Genomic DNA, 13,741 nt, shown 5'->3' with positions numbered 1-13,741 from the left:
GTCTCCAGGAGCAGCAGTGTGTGATGGAGCACGGGGCTGTGCCAGCATCGAGGTGTCTCCAGGAGCAGCAGTGTGTGATGGAGCACGGGGCTGTGCCAGCATCGAGGTGTCTCCAGGAGCAGCAGTGTGTGATGGAGCACGGGGCTGTGCCAGCACCGAGGTGTCTCCAAAGGGCAGCAGTGTGTGATGGAGCAGCATGGGGCTGTGCCAGCATTGAGGTGTCTCCAGGGGCAGCAGTGTGTGATGGAGCACGGGGCTGTGCCAGCATCAGCAGCCTGGCAGGGAGCATGGACAGTCGGGCTGGAGTAGCCTGGGGACTTGTGGTAAGAGCTGGATCAGCGCAGTGTGCAGAGCCTGTGGATTAACCAGGACTCTGTCTGTCCTGCAGATCATGTTCCAGGCATATGGAGATAAGCAGGGACCACTCCACGGGATGCTGATCAACACCCCCTATGTGACCAAAGACCTGCTGCAGTCCAAGAGGTTCCAGGCGCAGACTTTAGGGACATCCTATGTCTATGACATTCCTGAGATGTTCCGGCAGGTGAGTGTTCTTTGGGCTCTTCTTGTTGCCCTTCTCTTTGCCATCCTGATTGTCAGAGGAGCCAGGGGCCTGGAGCAACTCCAGCAGTCCCCAGGGATTATCAGCTATGGATTGAGGTCTGCTTTGAATGAAATTAGGATAAACTGCTGCTGGAGTTCTGTTAATGAGTCAAACAGTAGAAGCTGAACCATAAACCACCTTCCCTTACTTGTTGCTGTTTCTTTGTTTTCCCCCCTCATCATCTGCCTTTCCTAGATGGTGTTTCTGATGTGCTGGGTTCTGTCCTGCACCACATCATTCAAAGTTCACTTTGGGGGGAAACTGTTATGTGATTCAAATCCCAAAGCAGGTGATATCCCAGGAACACTGTCAGTCATGCTGGCAGGAGGGATATTTTGGGGTGTCCTGTTGGGACAGGAATAATTTGGGAATAATCCCAAATTCTGTTGGGAATACCACACTGGAGTGGATTGGATATAAATGCTGGCAGGTGATGTTCTTAAGGAGAATTTCTCTTTCCACCCCCAGTCTCTGATCAAGCTGTGGAATTCCATGAATGACCACGCGTTCCTGCCGCCGGTGCCGCTGCCCTCGGACATCCTGACCTACACGGAGCTGGTGCTGGATGACCAGGGCCAGCTCGTGCACATGAACAGGCTGCCAGGAGGAAATGAGGCAAGTGCCACTTCCTTTCATGCTGCTTCTCTCTCCATGCCCCACAAGACGTTGTGCTTTGGGCTGGGTTTGACAATTGTAATGAAAATTTACCAGCCAGGCACAAAATCTATTCATTCAGCCTTTCACAGATGAAATCTCACTCTTGAAAATGAGATTTTTGTTTCATTAAAAATTAATACCTTCCCTACAATGGGTATTTTAACTTCCATAGTAAATGATGATTCAATTTCAAACCTGTGCCTATGCTGAGTTTCCTTCATAATTAAAAAATGCTCATTCAGCTCTTCCAGGTAACTGGGGTTTGTATTTGAGCAAAATGTGTTTTACAAGACTAAACAGAAATATTTTCATTTGCTACAAAAAACCCCAAACCACAGAAAAAACTATTTTATGCTTCCATTTCCATCCTCCCCACACAGTTTGTATCAGGGTGTGTGGAACATCACTCTCTGGAGCAGGATTTACTCAAGAGTGACAATGAGCTGATGCTGGGAGTGGTGGAGTCACTCCTGGAGCTCGAGCAGCAGGAGGCTGTGCTCTCATGGTGGGGTTTTGCTGGGGTGTCTTCCCATTAGGAAGGCAAATATTGCAGCTTTGGAATGTGACTGCAGATAAAGATAACCACTAGAAGGTTTTTTTTTGTGGGAACTAGTAAGTGAATGTTCTACAGTAATCTAAATTTGAACAGTTCTAAGTGGTGGTATCATTTATTTTTTCTTGGTGTTGTTGAACCATATTTTCCTGAATATGCAACTTAAAGTTTGCAAAGGCTCTCCTCAAAAACATCAGGGTAGTGATGAGAGGAAACAGGGATTTTCCTCACCATTTCCTGCATGGGTCTTGTCAGGGGAAGGTTTGGAATAGGTTGCTTGCAAATTGCCCCTGATGGTGACTGTGGGGTCACTGCGGCCTAGTCTTCTGCTGGACTTCAGGAGGAATGTTTTAACTGGTCTAATTAAAGCTGGAATGAGCTATTCCCTGCATTCCCAGTGCACGCTGAGGCTGCTGGGGAGCCTTGTGCCATCATCTTTCTCTCTTTCCCTGCTCTCATTCAGCGTTTGAGTGGATGGTGGCTGGGGAAATAGCAAAGTCCCTCAGGGACGTCGCTGTGTTCTTGCTGAAATTACAAGCACAGAGCTGCCTGGGCATGAACATGTAGTGTTTACTCTGCCAGTATGAATACAAATAGTCTTATTATAAGAGATTCTGTACCCAAAGACCACCAAAAAAAATTAGGAGATTTTTTTTTAACCCTTGGTAGGCTTCTTTGTACTCAGACTGTAAAGAAATTACATGGCTGTTGTGGTGTGTGGAGTGTTGGTATTTAAATTAATCTAATCTGATGTGATCTATCAAATGTCTTCTTGCCCAGAGGGGTTGTAGAGGTTGTGGACTTTCCACCCCTGGAAAAGTCCAAGGCCAGGTTGGACACTGGAGCTTGGAGCAACCTGGGATGGTGGACAGTGTCCCTCCTATGGCAGGGGTGGCACTGGATGGGCTTTGAGGTTCCCTCCAACTCCACAGTGGAGTCTGTGCCCCAGAGATGCAGAGCTGGTTCCAGTGAGCTGACTGACAGGTGAAATAGGAACTTCCCAGGTCAATGTGAGATTTTTATTATTATTTTTCTTTCTTGCTAGCGAAAGTTGCTGATTTTCTGAATTCAAAGCTGTTGGAGAGATTGTCCATTGTGTCTTTTAGAAGAGAGGAGATATCTGTTGGGAACTTCTGTCTGTGGTAAATGTTGTTGGGTGCATTCAGGTTCCTGTTGTTCTTGTTTTGGGTCAGAGGCTCGGAGCCATTCCCACACGTCCAGTGGGATCCCCGGCACCAGGGGATCGGCTGCTTGGAGCCAGGGCTTGGCTTTCCTGACAGTTACATTTCCTCCTTGTGAAAAGGGCTCAAGACACTCCTGCTCTTACAGCATTCAGCTGAGCTGAGTGCCCTGAGTGTTTGAGCTGATGGGAAGAATTCAGAAACCAGCATAAAATCCAGGAGATTTGTGGGCAGCGCGTTCAGCCGGAACTGCAATCCCTGCTCTGACACGGGGGCAGGGCAGGAGCTCCAGGCTGGGGTTTCTCCCTGTCCTCACAGAGTTTGCAAGCAGCATTTTGGGCAAAAATCTGTATTTTCAGGAAAATCTTGAGGTCTCAAGACTTTTCCCAATCCAAAAGGTTTTTCTCCGAGTAGCTCACGACCACTCCCCTCACCCACCACCCCACTGCAGTAATTAGCTGTGGTTTCGACAAAGAAGCCAAGGAATTAATGAACTGTGAAAATACAAGTTGCTCTTTATTCCTAGACAGCTCTGGCTACGGGAGGGGCTTGGCAGTGCTGCTGGCTCTGCCCTGCCCTTGGGGCACAGCACCATCCCTAATGGGGCCTTTTCCCAGCCTCTCACCATCCAGAGTACACCTCTTTTTTCCACTTTGCCACAGAATCCCAGACTAGTTTAGGTTGGAAGGACCTTAACCTCATCCTCTTCCACCCCTGCCGTGGGCTGTGCTGAAATGGGAAAATCTCAGAAAGAGTCAGGAATTGGGGGAGCCCAGAGCAGTTCAGGAGTGCATCCACTACTGTTTCAATCACCGTGCTGGAGACCAGACCTGGAGCACAGTGACACCCCCTTCAAAGCCCAGGGCTTTGTTCCCCAGATTAGCATATTAGCAGAAATCTCAGTGTGAAAAGGTAATTCCCTCAGCCCCTTGCAGAACTCAATATATTCCTTGTCAGTCCTGAGCCAGGCATTTGGATGCTTTTCTGTAGCACTTTATGTATTTTGACTACAATTTCCCCTGATCCTCTGGCACCAGGAAAGCACCAGCTGCTGATAAGACCCAACTAATCTCCAAGGACAAGGAGAAAGTGATGTAAGGAGGGCCTGCAGCAACACCTCACATTCCCCTTCATCCCTCTCCCGGTGCCCCTGGAAAATGTGTCATTTTCCCCACTGGCACTAGATGTCACAGTTTTTCCTCCTCAGTAGCACGAGCATCAGAAATAATCCACAATCGCAGCTGTTTGCTGGAGCTTTGGCTCCAGCACCTTTCCTGGGTAGCTGGGACGGTTTGGCCAGGGGAAATTCAGGATGGCAGAGGGCTCCTGGAATGCTGCTCTGGTGGCTTTCCGGATTGCCAGAGGCAGAAAGGTGTAGCTAATGCATTTTATACAAGCACAGCTTAATCGTTGAGCTGCATGTTCTGCTTTGTCACTCCCTGTTCCTGCATTTTATGGCAGGCGCAGGGAATTAAAACAGCAATGAGCGCTGCAGATTTCTTGGAGGGTTTTAAAATCTCCAAATCCAAGCCTTCCAGGAACAGAGACGGAAGAGGTGGCACAGTTTTATTCTCTATTTTCATACAGATGTTTGAACAGGTGTATGTGGGTCACGTGGATACTGTGGACAGGAATGTTCTTACCCACAGGAAAGCTCCTGGTGAAGGCTGTCTGTTGCTCTCTGCAATGTACCTTTACCCATCTGTAACTTCAGGAGGAATTTCTCCATGGAAAGGGTGGTCAGGCATTGGAAGGGGCTGCCCAGCAAGGTTTGGAATCCCCATCCCTGGAGGTGTCCAAGGAAGGGCTGGATGTGGCACTCTGGTCTGGTTAACGAGGTGGTGATGGGTCACAGGTTGGGCTCGATGATCTTGAAGGTCTTTTCCAACCCCAGTGACTCAGGGATTCTGTGACACCTTTCCCTGAGCACTTGGTCACGTCTCATCCTGGAGCTGTTCCCTCCCATCGCTCAGATCGTGCCAGCGTGTTTGGCTGGGCTGCCATGACCATGCTTGGATTGCTGAGGGACACGTTTTCCAGAGCCAAGAAGGAATCCTGGGTTTTGGCACTCCACCCTTGTCAAGGCATGGAGCTGGAATACTTCTGGCAAACCATGTGCACCCTGCCCTTTTCCTGGGAGCTGGTTCATGCTCCAGGTAAAAATTCAATTGCACAGTGTAAGTGCAGAGAGTCGCTCTTCTAGATCTGAGGTTCCAGGCAACAGATTCAAATGATGAAATGTCAAAATTGCTACATCTGCACCAAGTAAATACCCACATTCAGCTTTCCAAATTTGGATGTAAATAGATAAAACAATGCCTGGCCTCAAGTCCCCAGGCTCAGCACCTGAAGTAGAATAAACCAACACTGATCTCCTCTCTTGTCTCTGGTGCCCAGTGACAGAACATGAGAGAATGGCTGGAGCTGTGCCAGGGGAAGGTTTAGGTTGGGTATCAGGAAAAGATTCTTCCACCCAGAGGGTGGTGGGGCACTGAACAGGCTCCCATGGGAATGGTCAAGGCTGCCAGAGCTCCAGGAATGTTTGGACAATGCTCTCAGGGACAGGGTGTCTGATTGTTGGGGTGGGATTGCCGGGGTGTCTCAGGGACAGGGATTGTTGGGAGCTGGATCAATGATCTCTGTGCTCAGGATATTCTGTGATTCTGTTGGCTCTGCTTCTTCAGGAATTACAGAACCTGCCAGAAAGCCTGAAAAGCTCCCTCTCCCCAGCACCAGCTGCCACTGGCATTGGCTCCCCTCTGCTCAGAGCCTGCTGTGCTTCCCGGAGGGAGCCTGGGATCGGCTCCTTCCCCATTCCCCTCGGTGCCTGTTGTCAACAGCTCCGGCTGCCACCAGCAGTCAATTTGGAACTGCATCAGTGTGTGTATTACTGTTCCCATCGATAGTGCAATTAATGTTGAAGTCAATTTTGGTGTTAATTTTAGGCCATGATTAGTGTTGACACTGGGTGTCAAACGAGCGGCATTTACGAGCGCCGGGGAAGCGCCGTTCGTTAACGCGCCCGTTTTACTGGCTCTTAATGGTTCCATTAAGGCCAAGATGGAGTGGGAGAAGGTGTGTGTAAAATTATACATCTGAAACTTGGGTGTCATCTCCGTGTGCCGTGCAATTCTGCGGGGCTGGGGCCGTTCAGGGAGCAAATGACAGCTGAGCATTGAATCCTAATCACAGTTTGGAGCCTCAGAAATAATGATCACTTCTGATCGGGGCTTGTGAATAATTCATCCCCTTTGATTTTCACGTGCTGCCCACTGATACTTCTCAAACCAAATGTGTTCCTACAGGAGAATAATGGTCCCACTTCTTATGGAAATACCGGGGCACAAATCATTTTGCCAACATAAAAACAGTTAAATAAGACGGTTCCTGCTTTTATTTTTTCCTCCGCCTCTTCTTCACTCCTGGGTGTGCTGGGAATGGAGCTGTGGCAGGAACAGCACTTCCAAACTGTGCTGCCTCTTCAAAAGAGCCTGTTCCGAAGCCAGGGCTGCTCACCATCACCTACTATTGCCTGCCAGTGCTCTTAGGTGATTAGCTCAGCCTGGCTAATTAACCTGGGAACTCTCCAGTTTTTGGCATGCTGCCGTTAACTTAAAAATCTCATTATTCCTTTTTTTTTCTGGAATAGAAAGCCATCCTCCACTGCCCATAAATTTCAACCGAATCTAGCAAATTCATAGCAAAAAAAAATCCTTAGTTGTGCAGATCCCCGTGGCTTTTATTACTGGATAAATGGCACAGAACACTCGATGAATTGGGGAGGCAAAAGACGCCCAAGTTAATAGTGGTGCACTTGAATTTTTCTTTTCTCAGACTGCATAGGGTTGCTCCATATTTATCAGCTGTAAGCTGTTTTCAGGAGTTTGTGCCCTGGCTAGACTGTTTTCTGTTCTACTGGTGAGCACTGGTAAAGGGGACTTTATTGGTGTAGAGGACACATGATCTTGAGTCAGGGAACTATTCCAGCACTTCTGTTACAATCTGAGTTTTCTAAATAAGAAATGCCTTAAATTGGCCTGTTTCCTGTGCTGTCAAAAATCATCAAGTTGCTGAAAGTGAGGGAAATCTCTTACATCTTGGTGGGTGGGATGGACTGTGGGACCAGCCCTGGGGACTCACTGGTCCATCACTGGTCCATCACTGGTCCATCACTGGTCCCTCGGTCCTGGCTGATGGGATCAGCGTGGCTGTAAGGAAATGACCACTTAAGCAAAAACCTGTCAATGAGTGGTAATTCTGTGCTGTTTTGGAAGAAGTTTATGGTGTACTTTAAAGAGAGTGTTACCCCGTTTCACTGTGTGTTTCTGTCGGTCACTAAAGCTGTTTTTTGAGGTGATATCAGAAAGATCTGGGAGGTGCCCACTGGAGGATTTTAGTTATGGAAAAAAAAAAAGGTCTTAAATTGTGGTAAATAACTGAGCTGCAGTAGGTGCTGGGGTACAGATGGACATCCCTGCATCCCTGATTTCCTAGAGGCTGATCTTGGAGCCTTTAATGTTGGATTTGCAGACTTTTTAACCTGCTGTTTCTAATCACCAACTTGCCACAACTGAGAGTGAGAACAGAGGCTCAAAATCCAGCCCCTGGCATTGCTTTTCCTCCAACAATCAGGTCAGAAGGGCAAGACTTACTTATTTTCGCCTTTTTTTTTCATCACAATTCTTCCTTTGTCTGCTGTGAGAGTCCAAGAGCAAATGTCCAAGGAATGCCTCTGGCTGTGTTTGGGATCAGTCAGGTTCCTCTCCCAGCCTCTGGACTGGTTGTCTGTGTCCCCCCAGGTCTCTGTGCCAGACCCACACCTGCATCCACTTGTTCTATTGCAACTTTTCCCTTTCACTTGGGAGCATTTAGTGGTATTTTAGCAAAACATCCCGCTGTCTTTTAGGGATTTTTGCTCCCTTCTTTGAAGCTGCAGCGTCTGTTCCAAGCCCTGCAGTTGGATGCTGAGGTGGAACTGTAAATCTGCAAATATTCAAATAATCTGCAAATTATTCCCTTTCGATGTGTCAGAGCAGGAGTGGAGGAATCCAAGGAGAAGGTGAACTGAAACACTCTGTTAACTTGCAATCTCAGCTCTTGGAAGGGGAGGTGTGAGGAAGGATCTGCCAGTAGCTGGTTGTAATATTTTTGGATTGCTGCCTGCTTTACTTCCAATGACCCTTTGATTAATTCCTCTGCCTCTTTATTTTTTTTAATGAGCCTATTATGGCATATCTTATTGCAGATGCTGATTGGATCTGGGCTGTGTATTGTGCCATTTGGATGTGGATTAAATGGCACAGATCTATCTGCTGCTTCTCCCCTCTCCCCCTCCCGCTTTAGTTCATCATGTTCAGAATTCTGAGGCTCCACAATGAGAGTCTCAGCCCTCCTGATTGCAGAGGATGTGCAATCGGCTTGAGGAATGTGTACTCAGAGCTTATGATCCTTGGGCAAGCGGGGACTGGGTGATGCATGTGGCTTTCAAGGGGCGCTGCTATTCCCATCTGTTAATGGCATTCCAGGCTGGCCGGCTCCCGCCGCGCCAGCTGAGGGATGGGGCAGGCAGGGGACGGATGCTGCTGATCCTCCAGGAGATGGGCCAGGAGAGATCATCCCGTGATTTTTGAGAAGAAAAATATGCAGTAAAAAGCATTGCTTACTCTGCTGTAAAACTGGGGAAGGGAAAAGGGAGGAGACAAAGAAATAAGAGGAAGGACGGGGGGGAAATGGGAGATAGTAATGAAATGAAAAGATGGTTAAAATGAGGGTGGGGTGAGGGTGATGAGGTTGTGGGGAGATACCTGGGAAGCCTGAGCAGGTGGTCAGGAATCCTGTGCAGCAGCACATCCTGGGAGCACAGGGAATACACTGCTCCTTGTGAGAGGCAGGCTGGCAGAGCGTGTTGGACCTGGGATAAATCCCTGAACAGGGAGAGGGAACGCCAGTGTGAGTGTCCTGGTGGGATGAGAGCAGTGGAGAACGTGCTCCAAGGAATGTGGGAAGGATCAAGGGCTTCCAGCTGTGCTCTGCACTGGCAGCACATCAGAGCTGCTGTTATCCAAGTTCCCCAGGAAAATAGGCCAAGTCTGAAAGACCATCTCTCCAAGTGAGAGGAATGAGCCCTGTGTGATTCCCCTCTTGAAGACACACGTTTATTTTTTGCTGTTCTCTGCTCTTGGGCTGCAGATTGGGATGGTGGCCTGGAAGATGACCCTGAAGACACCGGAGTACCTGGAGGGCCGGGATATCATTGTCATTGGCAATGACATCACCTACAGGATAGGCTCCTTTGGGCCTCAGGAGGACCTGCTGTTCCTGAGGGCGTCCGAGCTGGCCCGGGCTGAGGGCATTCCCCGCATCTATGTGGCTGCCAACAGCGGGGCCAGGATAGGTCTGGCCGAGGAGATCCGGCACATGTTCCACGTGGCTTGGGAAGACCCAGACAACCCATACAAGGTAAGGGGGCAAGGGAACCAGCAGGGAAACTGCAGCAGCCCACAAGAGTCTTATTTTGACACCACCTCTTCCAACAGAGGGGAGAGCGAGCATTTGTCAGACTGTCACCTCCTAAGTTCTCCTTGGTATCGGATTTGGAGCACTGGAAGTGTTCAAGGCTAAGCTGCGTGGGGCTTGGAGCAACCTGGTCCTTTCTAAGCCAAAGCATTCCATGATAGGATTTTATGATCTCCCAGGCAGCAGATTGGCATCCAAAAGGAGTTAGTGCTGAATATTGCACCATTCCCAGCTTTCAATGGCATCAGCTGCGTCTCCAATGTTGAGAGAACGTTCTTACCACTCTGTGGAATTAAATTCTGCCCCTGTCAAAGCTTCTTTGTGGGGATCAGGAAGGGACTACGGGTGGGAGTGGGATGAATGAACTGCTTTTCCCTGCAGGGATACAAATATTTGTACCTGACTCCTCAAGACTATAAGAAAGTCAGCGCCCTGAACTCTGTTCACTGTGAACATGTGGAGGAAAATGGAGAGTCCAGGTAAGAATGAAAAGCTTTCTGTTTGTCCTTGGGTAATGCATGGCATGTCCTTGTCCTCAGCTGGGACATTCCTTAGGATTCAGGTGCCAAAGCTCTGGGTGGTCAGGGCAGGGAACAGAGAGTTAAGGGTTGTGCCTTCTTGACCCCCAGTCATGGCTGAGGGTCCTGCAGGGGACGATCAGGATGTGTTCAGGATTAAACCAAAGCCTGGCAGGCTCTGGAAGAACTGAAGCGAGTGCTGGGTGTGGGGACGAGAGCGTGTCCCTGTGAGCTGAGGGCTCCTCAGGGAGGCTCTGAAGCACCTGCTCAAGTCCTCAGCTTAGCAAGGGCCTGGTGGGAAAGCTGGGAGCCAGTCTGAGGGCAGTGGGTAAGAAGGGACTGGACAGAGGATGGAGGCATGAAGGAAGGAAGTGAAGAAAAGGTAAGAGCCTCGTTGTAATCCTTGTTCTTTCTCTTTTTCCCTTTGTCTGCATTCCCTTCCTTTCTTGCCCTTTTTCCTGTAATCAACCTGCTCCTCACGTCCTGTGGGAATGACAGGACACTTTTCCCAGGCATTCCTCTCCCTTGGCATTTCCTCTTGCAGCGCTGCTCCCGTGGGAGCGTTCCATGGTGCTGCAGGATGAGCCCTGCACAGCTCCTGCCCAGGCTTTATGCACATTTCTCCTTGGAACCTTAATGATATTTAGTCACTTTTCATTTTCTTTGTAGCAAACTGATTCAGCAAATCACTGGACCTTGTGACTCAAAGGCTGTCTGTGTCTCCCTCAGGTACAAGATAACAGATATTATCGGGAAGGAGGATGGACTTGGAGTAGAGAACCTCAGAGGATGTGGCATGATTGCTGGAGAATCATCTTTAGCCTATGATAGTGTTATCACCATCAGCTTGGTAATCCCCCACTGCTTTCTATTCTTCAAATGTATTGTCTGTTTCAGCTAAAAATCCTGTGATGATATCCCAAACATCCATCTGGGATCAGCCTTCTGGCTGATGGAAATGGGCTGCTGTAGGCTTTGAGCAATGCTCCTGGCACCAGTGCAGGGCTGGGTCCCCTCCACACTCAATTTAAAACACTTCAGTCATTTGGCCTTGTATTTGCTCAGTCTGAAAGTTGCTGCTTCTCTTCTTCTCTCTCTTTTTTTTTTTTTTTTTTTTAATAAAATACATTTACATTCAGATCCTGCGTTTTACAAAATAACGGGTTCTGGAATTTTCGAGCGAGAGTAGATTTTATGGCCTTGTGCTACAAACACACCGAGTTTTATCTCAATGTTTGAATCAATAGGTTGGGGCTGTGTGGAGAGACAGAAATCAATGCCATTGCTTTTTTTTTTCCTTTCTTTTTCCTTTTTTTCCAGGTCACGTGTCGGGCAATTGGGATTGGGGCCTACCTTGTCCGGCTGGGCCAGAGAACCATCCAGGTGGAGAACTCCCACATCATCCTCACTGGCTGTGGGGCCCTCAACAAAGTAAGTCCTTACATTTCAGTCCTCAGCTCTCCAAATGGAGCTGGGGTTTGTCATGGAATCCTGGAATGGTTTGGGTTGGAAGGACGTTGAAGGGCCTGAGCAGCAGCCCGGGGAAGGAAGGAGGAGAAGCAGCTTTTAGCAGAGGTTGTGTGCACGGATTAAATACCAGGAGTGGGGAAGAGCAGTGTCCAGCAGCGCCTTCTCCTGCCCACTGAGTGCTGTGAGGGGAAACAGGGCTGTTCCCAGGGTGTGGAAGTCCGTGTTCCAAAATATGAGGGCCAGAGTCACCTGAACTTCCAGTCACCCACAGCACTGTGTTGGTTCTGGGAGGCACTGAACCTGAGGAGCTTGGATGCTGATTTTCCAGGCTGGGAACGAGATTTCCTGCTGGAAATCTCGGCTGTGGGGGGGACGGGAGGAATAACTGAGGCTGTCACAAAGAAAACTTACAGCTTCACTGCTGAAGTGGCTCTTCTTTTCCCCACTCCAGAGGCAGATTTTCTCCCTTGCTGCCCCAAACCCATTCATCCCACAGCCTCCAGCTCCTTGCCTGGTGCAGACACGGCTCCCAGCCGTCTCTGCTCCCATCCCTCTCCCTGAGGGCTTTGTTTCCCTGGAGTTGGGGCTGTGTGCTGTGAGTGCCCTTCCCCATCGAGCAGCTTTGTTCTCGGGCACTCTCAGCACCTGGGGTGGCTGTGCTCCATGGCAAGCTGTGTTTCCAGGAGTGCCTGCCTGACAATGGGAGATAAAGGAAAACAGGCTCTTGTTGAATTATTCCCCTGAATAAAGGGGGCTCTGCAGAAAATGAAGCATTGATCCTATCAACTCTAGGCTGCAGCACCCTCAGTTAGATCTCTTACACACATCACACACACCTGCATCAATGGGAGGAAAAGAGGCATTTGAAGATCCAGCCTTTAAAAAGAAATTGAGTCAGTTTAGTGCTTGCTGAAGTGCAGTGAGTTGCCTGGTTCCAGCTGTCACTTGCTGGGGATCGGGGCCCTGCAGAGTTTCCCAGATGGCAGGGCCAGGCTGTTCAGTTCTCCCCCTCTTCCCAGGTTTAACTGCACTCCCTGCCTGTGGAGTCAATGGTTGTTTCCACAGGACTGGATTAATCTCACTAGATTTTAGGCACTTAAAAATTAAGGGTATGGACTAAATTAAGCACCTGACATCTGTCAGCAGGCATAGGCAGAAGGAGCTGCTTTCTGGGGGGGATTTATCCCATCCTAAAAATTTCAGTGGGCTGAATAATCCCATGTGTCCTTTGCCCTCCTCTGTGCTCTGTTGGGATGTTGGTATGTTTGTGTCAGCTCTGAACCTCGATGTGCCTCAAGGTGAGGGAGGAACCTGTTGCATCCTATCCAGACCCAACAGTGTTTACCTGCCCTTGAACAGTGGGAGCCTGGGAGTCCCCACTCACTCCTGGCTGTGTGTGCTGTGTCTGCTGCTTCATAGGATCTTCAGTTTCCAGTCCCTGCAGTTCTGCTCAGGGCTTCTTGAAGGGATGCAGCTGCAATTGTGTGCCAGAAGTGTGTTCGAAGTAGGGAAGTGGTGTCCAGGGCTAGCCTGGAATGTCCAAGCTCAGTCTAGCTGATGCTCTGGAGCATGTGAAGCGAGCAGTGAATGTTCATCCATTGGCATCCTCCTGCCATGGAGTCTGATTTAACTTCTGACTTACCCTGTTCTCCCTGAAACCTGTTAAACACTTGTCCATTGGATTTAGAGGGCCAGTTTAAATTTTTTGAGGTCAGATCACTGCCAGCCAGGGGCCAGTTATGCAAAGTCTCCCCTGGCGGGAGTGCAGAGGCTGTTTGGGTATGGTATATGATGTGTTCTTGCTCATTCCCAGGGATGAAATTCCAGAAGGGGAAATCTATTGTGGTTGTTCTGTGTGGAGTGAGTCAGTCTTGGTGCTTCTCATTCCCTTGGAGAAGGTGGGGAGTCAGGGCTGTCAGGGGCTTGAGGAGAGATCATGGCTGAAACAAAAATATATGGAAACTGCCGCCTTTAGCTCTTCCCAGTGAGGTGTCAGAGGTTTGGGGCAGTTTTTCCACTGCTGACTTTTGCATACATGTGTTCCTAGAGGATGCAGGACAAAGCTGACACTTCTTGTGTCTGCAAACACATCTTCAAAATGTCTCCAGCAGAATGTGCAGCACAAAACTGTTTCTGCAGCAATGGAGACAGTTGGGCTTTCAGAGAGCAGGCAGGGTTTTCTGGGAAGTTGTTTAATTTTATTTTTTTTCCCCTGTGAAATGCTGGATTCTTTCTATTTTAC

At 49.0% G+C, this 13,741-nt stretch overlaps 1 protein-coding gene across 8 annotated transcripts in view; it reads left to right on the top strand.

The window, feature by feature from the left end:
* ACACA (acetyl-CoA carboxylase alpha) overlaps positions 1 to 13,741 on the top strand; it is a 98,409-nt gene that overhangs the window by 54,987 nt on the left and 29,681 nt on the right. For all 8 annotated transcript variants that reach the window (XM_042026429.1, XM_042026427.1, XM_042026424.1 and 5 more), the window contains 6 exons: positions 389 to 544; positions 1,073 to 1,219; positions 9,185 to 9,454; positions 9,893 to 9,990; positions 10,759 to 10,879; positions 11,350 to 11,460. In XM_042026429.1, the coding sequence (XP_041882363.1) occupies positions 389 to 544; positions 1,073 to 1,219; positions 9,185 to 9,454; positions 9,893 to 9,990; positions 10,759 to 10,879; positions 11,350 to 11,460 (903 nt within the window). The remainder of the gene's footprint in view (positions 1 to 388; positions 545 to 1,072; positions 1,220 to 9,184; positions 9,455 to 9,892; positions 9,991 to 10,758; positions 10,880 to 11,349; positions 11,461 to 13,741) is intronic.

The sequence above is a fragment of the Corvus kubaryi genome, unplaced genomic scaffold, assembly GCF_017639235.1.
Source record: "Corvus kubaryi isolate FWS band 111438036 unplaced genomic scaffold, C.kubaryi_AGA036_p1.0 37284, whole genome shotgun sequence".
Lineage (NCBI taxonomy): Eukaryota > Metazoa > Chordata > Aves > Passeriformes > Corvidae > Corvus > Corvus kubaryi.
Note: the sequence above shows the minus strand (reverse complement) of the source record. Positions and strands in the feature narration are given on the sequence as shown.